At 42.6% G+C, this 9,864-nt stretch overlaps 1 protein-coding gene across 2 annotated transcripts in view; it reads left to right on the plus strand.

The window, feature by feature from the left end:
* The window catches only part of FBXO16 (F-box protein 16), a 65,949-nt gene that overhangs the window by 42,545 nt on the left and 13,540 nt on the right, over positions 1 to 9,864 (plus strand). For both annotated transcript variants that reach the window (XM_021705921.1, XM_021705924.1), the window contains 2 exons: positions 1,347 to 1,579; positions 7,019 to 7,121. In XM_021705921.1, coding sequence (XP_021561596.1) covers positions 1,347 to 1,579; positions 7,019 to 7,121 — 336 coding nt within the window. The remainder of the gene's footprint in view (positions 1 to 1,346; positions 1,580 to 7,018; positions 7,122 to 9,864) is intronic.

Raw genomic sequence — 9,864 nt, forward strand, 5'->3', positions numbered from 1 at the left:
CCAAAAATGAGCCGGGTGTGGTAGCGCGCGCCTGTAGTTCCAGCTACTGGGAAGGCTGAGGCGGATGGATTGCCGGAGCCCAGCAGGTCGAGGCTGCGGTGGCCGGGAGCGGCCACTGCACTCCAGTCTGGGCGACAGAGTGAGACTCCAACTCAAAAAAAAAAAAAAAAAAGATTATTTAATACTAAACCAATAATGAGCTGTTAATTATATAAATATAAATTATCTTCTGAATCTGCAACTAGGCAACAATCATTCATTAATGAGTAACTGTTTATTAAACACTGTTGTGTGCTATGTGCTAAGAGCCCAAGGGTTCAACCCTGCTTTCACAGAATCTATCTAGTGACCCAGGACATAGACAAAATAATTACAACACTGAATATTAAGTGTTGTCCTGTAATAGAATTGTTTACCAAGAGCAGTTGAAACAAGGATGTTTCCACTTGAAGGGACTGGAGAATTCCTTGATTTTCACAAAGAATAGAAGCAAACCAATTTACCAAGCAAAGCCTTCCTAATCTCTTAATGAACAAAAATTAAGCCCTTAATGGCTTCTCAACATACCAATACCACTTTCCTTAGGCTACAACCACTTAAAAACCTTATGAATTTCACATACAAAAGACAGACTTGGAATTTGGAGGATTAAAGCAGAAGTATTCTCTGGGAGTGGGTGAGATCTTGATAAGTGATAAAATTTATAGACTACCTGTCTACAACTTGCAATTGTCTCTGTCTGTTAGAAACCATTAGGGCTGGATTTTTTGGGGGAAGTTGTGCTTTTTATTAACAAATTAACTGCCGTGGTGGCAAACTAGATGATGATATGACAGAAGAGTAGGATAGGGAGTTTTTATGTGGGGGCTTTTGAAGCAAGACAGTCTCGGATTCAAACTCTGGCCTTGGGACTTAGGACTCTTATAGCCGTGGGCACATTCGGAAGACGGAGGCAGGAGGGTCACCTGAGCCCAGCAGGTCAAGACCCCTGTATCCCACCCTCTCCTATTGGTTTCTCCTATCCCACTTTCCTCTTCTGTAAAATGGGAGTACTAATGATTACCATATAGGGTTGTTGTGCTATTGAACCTTTATCTTATTGAGATAATGCATGAAAACTGCCTCAGACCATGCCTGGAACGTGGGAAGTACTCCTGGGGCAGTATCATCACAGTTACCAAGGTGTTGATGATGGTGGTGACGATACATGGTACGACGATCACGGTGATGGCAATGATGATGACCGTGACAGTGGTGATGGTGGTGGGGACGACGACAGCCTTGTTTTATTATTGTTTGCTTATTATTATAGTGTTTTGAGAAAAGTAACAATTTTCTCCTCCTAGACTCCGCCAAAAAATGGATTTGCCATTGCCAATGTTCAGCCAGTTGCAAGCAGTTCTCCAGGGGAGAAACAGTCACCTTTATCCGCTTTTCGGTCCTCTTCCTCCTTGAGAAAGAAGAATAACCCAGGGGAGAAAGAACTTCCTCCTTGGAGATCCTCTGACAAGCATCCCACAGATATCATTCGTTTTAATTACCTAGAAAACTGTGACCCCTTTGAGAATGTCTGGCAAAGGTAAGAAGCTCCATGTTACTTCTCGACTCCTTTGTTTTTAGAAATAATTAGCTGGGCGTGGTGGCTCACACCAATAATCCCAGCATTTTGGGAGGCCCAGGAGAGAGGATTGCCTGAGCCTAGGGGTTCAAGACAGCCTGGGTAACTTGGAGAGACTCATCTCTACAATAAATCAAAAATTAGCTGGGTGTGGTGGTGCATGCCTGTGGTTCCAGCTACTTGGAAGGCTGAGGAGGAAGGATCTCCTGAACCCAGCAGGTTGAGGCTGCAGGCATGAGTGTGCCACTGCACTCCAGCCTGGGCAACAGAGTGAGACTCCAACTCAAACAAACTAAAAATAAACAATTTATTGGTATTTCGGTATATTGAAGAGATAAAAATAGAACTTACTGTGAAATACAAAAGCTTTTCAATATATAGAAGCAAAAAGTATTGAAAAGTAAGTCAACAATTATTAGCAAATTTGCCTGTTCATATGATTTGTTTGCATTTTATAGCTATAATGATTTAGCATTATAGTTTCTTTTAATATTAAATTACAATTCAGCACCCTAGAGTTCTTTCTCCCTTCCATGTTTGTACCTCCCTTTTCTGACAGTAAGAAACCTGGCTCTCATTATATTTATTATATTTTATATATACATATTACTCTTATTTATAAATTCTGAATTTAGTACAGCCAAGTAAGGTAGCATGTACCCATAATCAGGATACTCTAGAGACTGAAGCAGGAGGAGTGCTTAAACCTAGGAGAAGGCGGGCTCAGTGGCTCAGCCTGTAATCCCCCGCCTTTGGGAGGCTGAGGTGAGTGGACTGCCTGAGCCCGTGCGTTTGAGACCCACCTGGGCAGCAAGACCTCATCTCTACAATAAAAAAAAAAATCAGTCGGGCATGGTAGCGCACACCTGTAATTCCGGCTACTTGGAAGGCTAGAGTGGAAGGATCGCCGGAGTCCAGCAGGTCGAGGCTGCGGTGGCCGGGAGCAGCCACTGCACTCCAATTTGGGCGACAGAGTGAGACACCAACTAAAAAAAAAAAAAAAAAAAAAAAAAAAAACCCAGGAGATCTGGCCAGTGGTTCACAACTATAATCCCAGCACTTTGGGAGGCCGAGGTGAGATTGCCTGAACCCAGGGGTTTGAGACCTGTCTGGCTACTTGGTGAGCCTTTGTCTCTACAATAAATCAAAAAATTAGCCAGGTGTGATAGTGCATGCCTGTAGTCCCAGCTACTTGGAAGACTGAGGTGGAAGGATCACTGGAGCCCAGCAGGTCGAGGCTGTGGTGGCCAGGAGTGGCCACTGCACTCCAGTCTGGGTAATAGAGTGAGACTCCAACTCAAAATAAATAAATAAATAACCCAGGAGGTCAAGACCAGCCTGGACAACATAGAGAGATACCAGCTCTATAAAGAATTAGCCAGGCATGGTGACATATGCCTGTTGTCCCAGCTATTTGGGAGACTGAGACAGGGGATAGCTTGAGCCTAGAAGTTCAAGGCTGTAGTGAGCCATGACTGTGTAGTGAGTCATGACCGTGTCACTGCACTCCAGCATGGGCAACAGAGGGAGACCTGACTCTAAAAAAAAAAAATCGAAGGAGGAGGCATTGTTGGGACAAATAAGGACTGCATATTATATGAAAGTAAAGAATGACTTTCATTTTCTATGGTATAACTTCATTTTCTAGTGTGGTTGTGTAGGTAAATGTCTTTATCTTAGGAGATAAGTGGTGAAGCATCATGGTGTTTGCAATTTACTTTCCTATGGCCTAGCCAAAAAAACAGCTATATGGTGTCTGTATATGAGAGGACCCCCCAAAACCAGGAATTTATTTATTAAAAAATGGTATATTTATTCTTCCATGTTTAGACTTCAGTCACCTTCAAAATACTCTCCGTTCGACGTCATATGCCTGTTCTTCATCAGGCAAATAAACAAACAAAAAACCGCTCAGGCTGATGTTGGGTAAATAAGGAGGGTGAAGCACGAGTCATGCTGGTTTTGGTCAAAAACTGCTGAACACTCAGCATGGCATGGGCAGGTGTGCTTGTAAATCACCCATCGTGAAATGGGCAAGCGCATCAAAAGAATCTCCCAAAAGAATTCATTGAAACCAAATGCAGCCTCTTCCTACAATGTTAACTGGTACACTGATGCAGATGGGTTCTTAGAACACTTACCTAGTGGGGGAATCCTGTACTATAAGGAGCCAGCACTCCAAAAGATAATTCTGGTTTTTGTTTGGGTTTTTTTGGTCCCCTCATACATATAGGTATGTATATCGAGAGGCAAAGAAAAGATAGCAAAATGTTATCAAATGTTGAATCTAGTTGGAGAGTATATGAGTCATCACTGAACTATTCTTTCAATTTTTTCATATGTTTGAAATGGGGGAAATCTTTGAAAATTAAACAGCAAGAAATATTTTAGGCAAAGGCAGTCTTTTTTTTTTTTTTAATTGGAGTTTCACTCCATCGCCCAGGCTGGAGTGCAATGACATGCTCATGGCCACCCCAGTGTCGACCTGCTGGGCTCCGATGATCCTTCTGCCTCAGTCTTCCAAGTAGCCAGAACTACAGGCGCACGCCACCACGCCCGCTAATTTTTTGATTTATTGTAGAGATGTGGTCTTGCCAAGTTGCCCGGGCTGGTCTTGAATCCGCGGGCTCAGGCAGTCCACTCATCTCGGTCTCCCAAAGTGCTGGGATTATAGATTGAGGCACTGAGTCTGGCCAGCAATCTTTTTAAATAAAACTTTTCATAAGGGAAATTTTAAAAACATACAAAAGTAGAGAGAATAGCAAAATGAACCCCATATAACCTTCATCCAGCATGAACAATTTTCAACTCATGACCAATCTAGTTTCATTTATTCCTCACCTACTCTGCCTTTCCCCCGGATTATTTTTGAGACCGATCCTAATGTCATATTATTTCATCCCTAAATATGTCAGGACATCTTCTTAAACGATAAGGACACTTTCTAAAAATCATAACATGATACTGTGATTACATCTAAATCAATGAATGATCTTTCTTATAATCAAATATCAAGTCAGGTTTCAGGTTTCCTAGAATGTCTCATTAAGTGTTTGATTTTTTAAAACAGTTGGTTTGTTTACTCAGGTTCCAAATAAAATCTACATATTGCATTTTGAAAAGGTGAAAAGCCAACATGGAATGACTTAATGAAATAATCTTAACTAAAGCGCAGCCATTTGAACGTTGCTTAACTTTGTCCGGTTTTTCTAGCATTTCACTGTCATTTACCCTCTAATCAAGGACAGAACCCGTTTCTCAGAGGTAGCTATTAATAATTGTTTTACAACCCCACCCCAGCTTGTTTTGTTGACAAGGTGACATGACACAGACCCCATCAGCATGGCAACCATCATGTGACCAGCCCACTCATCTGCCTGCCTGTCTGTACTTACGGGTCCCCTTCGTGATGAGTGGTGACATGGGACAGACCACCACCCCGTTCTCTTAACTGCTTGCCCCCCTCAAAGGGAAGGCTTCAATGCCGTCAACCTCAAGCAGCCGTTTGCCATTGCTTTGTCAAACTCTGGCGTGTCCATGTGGCTCTTTGAGCTATGGCCGCCATGTTTTGTAGTTTTGGCGCCCTCCCCTCCCTTGGGGAGGTGCATCTCCTCTCTCTCTCATTTACTTTCTAAATAAACTACAATTTCCGATCTAACTTCTATGCAATTCTTTGCATCCTTCACATCGCTCCAGATCGCAGACCAGACACCTGCCCCCCCTCAGGCTGACCTAACGTTTTGGAGGGGCCCCCCACTGGTATTTTGACCTAACACATTTGATCCATGCATCATTTAAGTAGGTTTCTTTCTGATTCATAGGTCTCCCCTCTGTCCTTTTTTTTTTTTTTGAGTTGGAGTCGCACTCCATCACCCATGCCGGAGTGCTATGGCAGTGGCACACTCCCGGCCACCCCAGTGTCGACCTGCTGGACTCAGGGGATCCTTCTGCCTCTGCCTTCCAAGTAGCCAGAACTACAGGTGTGTGCTACCATGCCCGGCTAATTTTTGGATTTATTGTAGAGATGAGGTCTCACCAAGTTGCCCGGGCTGTTCTTGAACCCGTGGGCTCAGGCAATCCCCTCACCTCGGCCTCCCAAAGTGCTGGGATTACAGGCTTGAGCCACCACGCCTGGTTTGTTTGGGGTTTTTTTTGCAATTTATTTGGTCATTTATCCTGGAGAGCTTCTCATATTCTGAATTTTGTTGATTGCACCACCAACATGTAACTTAATATGTGACCCTGTCCCCCTTACCTGGCCACACCAATAGATAGACCTGGAGGCTTGAGTATATAATGAACATCAATATATATTTCCATCATGGGACACCTAACTTTTGGTTGTCTCTCTTTTTGTGATGTTGGTAGTCAGGGATGCTCATTGCCTAGATCCATTACTTCAGGCAAATTTTTTTCTGTCAAGGGGCAGGCAGGAAGGAAATACTTAAGTCTTTGACCTATGGCCTCTGTCACAACTGCTCAACTCTGTTCATTGATCCTGAAAATAGCCATCGACTATGTGCAAAAAATAAGTGTGACTGTATTCCAATAAAACTTTATAAAAACAGGCAGTTGGATTTGGCCTGTGGGTTGTGGTTGGCTGATTCCTGCTTTACCCTAATACCTGTGATAGTTCTAGAAAACAAATACTGATATTAAAGCAAACAATATGATTACTGAAAACAGTTTAAAATTATCCTGCCTGTGTTTTTGTCCTTGAGATATATTCTACTAAGAACGTACAGACAAATTACTGTGTTTGAGTCACATGTAATAGTAACTCCTTTTTGTATGGTAGTGCTGCCAATTCAACAGACAAGATCGTGTGTTTCATTTTGCTTTTAACTTTTAGGTATTTTCATCTTCATTTTATTTTATAATTTTGAGAAAGATTTAGATGGTTTCAAAATTCAAAATAAGGTGTATTTGGAGAATTCTAGCTTCTGGTCCCTATTCCCCCATAATCCTTGTTCTTGATCAGTTCCCATGGGAACCCTACTTATAGGTAACCATTAATCCATGGTTTAATCCTACCATCTTAAAAAGTCCAAGCAAATACAGACATACAATATGTATCGAGAGATTTTAATACCTCCTTTGTGAAATGAATGGGAATGCACCTTTCCTTTTTCATGTAACAGTATATCCTGAAGATCCCTCCACAGTTGAATATAGAAATATCCTGTCTTCCTTTTTACAGCTCATAGTACTCCATTGTGTGGAGATGCCAGAGTTTATTCAACCCATTCTCTATTGATAGACATTTGGCTTGTTTCCAGTTGAGTGATGACAATCTTCTAAATTGCAGGAACAACAAAATCAAAGAGACAAATAGCTATGCAAACCACCGAAGTTTTAAAATGATCATTTATAACTTTCCCACTGCTTTCCAATTTACAGAAGAAGAAAGAGAACTGAAATGACTCCAGATTTCAGCCGACAGTCACATGATAAGAAAAATAAATTGCAGGACAGATCTAGGCTAAGGAAAGCACAGTCACTGGTAAGTTTCACTTATAAAAGATTCACCACCATAACATTAATGAAAATCGCCAGATCTCTAATCTGACTTTCAAAATTGAATTTTTTAATTAAAATCAGAATTATCAAGTGGTAGTTTAAATCTGGCCTCTGACACTGACTGACAGACAAACCATGTGACCTTGAAGATGCCCTTTATTTAATCTCTCTGAGCCTCTGTTTTCTCATCTGTCAAAAAAAAAAAAAATACTGGATGAACTGGTGTGTTATAAAACTGCTTTGAAAACTATATGATATAATGGGAGTATTATTACCAATGATTCTTTCTTCTGCTGAGTCTTTTGGACAGGGATTGGGCTACCAGAAATTGCTTCTGCCTAAGCAAATGTTCCTCTGTGCTTTCCCTAGCTTTCCTGCTGCTCACGGAGCATGCTTATAAAAGTGCATTTAAAGTAACTTTGGAAAAAATGAATTAAGAACTTTTTCTAATTATAAAACAGCGAATTGACTACCTAATAAAGTCAGTAATTGTGACGAGGGAGCATTATCATTTCATAGCAGAATTTCCCAAATTGTGGCTCTGAAACCCCATGTATCTCTGTCAGCACAAGATGAGATTCCTTGGTGCAAAGCAGAAAGGAATAAGGGTGGAATAAAAAGTTCACATGTAGCAGTAAAGATTTGCAAAAGAGCCGATGTTCCACACTCCAGGAAAATTAATATAAAACGGATGTCAATTGGGAGAGGAATAAGTATGTACTCATGAATACATCACTTTTATAGTCCTGCTTTAAGGCTCTATTACTTTCTATTTAAATGTATTTTCAAGTGTTATGTGCCGAGAGAGATAAGCTTCTTTAAACAGTGCAGTCTGTATTCTGAGGGGCCAATTTTGCTGGATTGGATGAGGCTTTTCCTAGACATGTGCACAGATGCCCAGGGGAACGGAGAAGCTTAGAGCAAAGCAGTAAAATTGTCAGTGAAACCATTAATTGAGAAAAATAACTTTATGAGGCTTATCACATGGGCCATTATGGCAGGCTTGTGCCTGGTTTCTGGCCCCTGCGGGGTGAGGAGCAGAAGAGAAGTCCAAGGGAGAACGGGGGAATTGGGAGGACAATAAAAATTGACGGTGATGCATGCTTACAAATTATCAGCGCAGTCAAACATTTCTCCTGCCTAGAAAACACAAAACCAGAGGCTAACCAGAAGCCGTCTCCATGGGCTTTTGACATTAACCATCTGTCAAACACTAGCGGGGCTTGCTTACGTTAAAACACCCATTATAAATTAAGAAGTTAAAAAGTTGTGCTAATTAAGATGTGAGAGGGAAACCAGGGTACATTAAGCAATCACAGAGAACCATTCGCTTCTCGTCAACGAAATACATGACAGTGTCTATCTACTTGTGCCTTTTTTTTTTTTTTTTTTGGTAAATATACTCATTATTGTCACCATGTATGTTGTGGTAGCTGTGGCAAAGAGCATAAGGCATAACGAAATCCCCCCTCAAAAGTGTGCATTGACCTTTGACCCGCACTTTGCCTGCCGGGGGCGAGCCTGGCTGTTTGGGCTACGAGGCTGTGTGTGGCCGAGGTCCCCTCTCCACAGGGTGGCAGTTCGCCCTCACCAACCTCCTAAGTGATGCAAGGCGACTGTGAAAATGCAGAAGTGCTGGGTGTGAGGCCTGAGAGAGGGCTATAGAAGAACTCCAATCAGGCTGCTGAAGGAGAGGAGAGTAAAACGCTAGCAGCTGCAGCCGTAGAGGTCATTTGTGAGGGTAGACACAGCCCAGGTGTGCCTCCAGTGCAGGAAAATCGTGTGTTCACTTGCTAGAAAGTTCCCACATCATTTAGACAGGTTTATGGAGGGAGATTTCAGGAGGGACCAGAAAAGCAGGTGAACGGGAAAAACTTTGGGAGCACCGTCTAAGGGCAAGGATGAAAGTGACATGCCCTCCAAGCCCCGACCCCCAAACCTAGGAGGTTACCTGAGACCTGAACACTTGAAAAGCCCCTTGCTTTTATCATCGGAAAAGGGTGTCTGTGAGACATGACGTTAAAGCTTTGTTAAAAGGAAAGCGCTGGAAGAGAAAAGATCACAAGGGTATAAATAAGTACGTGGAATATTCCTTAGGCCATCTCTCCAGGGATGCGGCTCTCAGACCACCGAGACCGTCTTCCCTTTTTGCCTGCTATTACTTAGACCTTCAGATGTGAGTGTTCTCTATAAAAAGAGAGACATTCTCAGGGAAATTGCTTCAAATCTACACATATGACTGTGAGCTTGTGATGGTTTCTATTTAATCGGTTTGCATTTCCAAAACTGGCCCCCTTGAAGGGGTACCTGACTTCCACCTCTGCTTTCACTTCTAAAAGGGACCCCCTTAGTTACAGCTACTTAATCTAACCACTTTTGGGTGTGAATGACTGATGGAAGTTGGATATAAAGCTTAGATCTGATTACTGGTTCTTTACAACTTCGAAGACTTCTTACGAAAATCACTTAAATAAGCCGGGCTCGGTGGCTCAGCCTGTAATCCTGCGCTTTGGGAGGCTGAGATGAGTGGATTGCCTTAGCCCATGGGTTCGAGACCCGCCTGGACAACTTGGCGAGACCTCATCTCTACAATAAATCAAAAATTAGCCAGGCGTGGTAGCGCACCTGTAGTTCCGGCTATTGGAAGGCTGAGGCGGAAGGATCGCCGGAGCCCAGCAGGTCGAGGCTGCGGTGGCCGGGAGCGGCCACTGCACTCCAGTCTGGGC

Source organism: Carlito syrichta, unplaced genomic scaffold, assembly GCF_000164805.1.
Source record: "Carlito syrichta isolate Samal-C Ts95f unplaced genomic scaffold, Tarsius_syrichta-2.0.1 Scaffold115591, whole genome shotgun sequence".
Classification (NCBI taxonomy): Eukaryota; Metazoa; Chordata; class Mammalia; order Primates; family Tarsiidae; genus Carlito; species Carlito syrichta.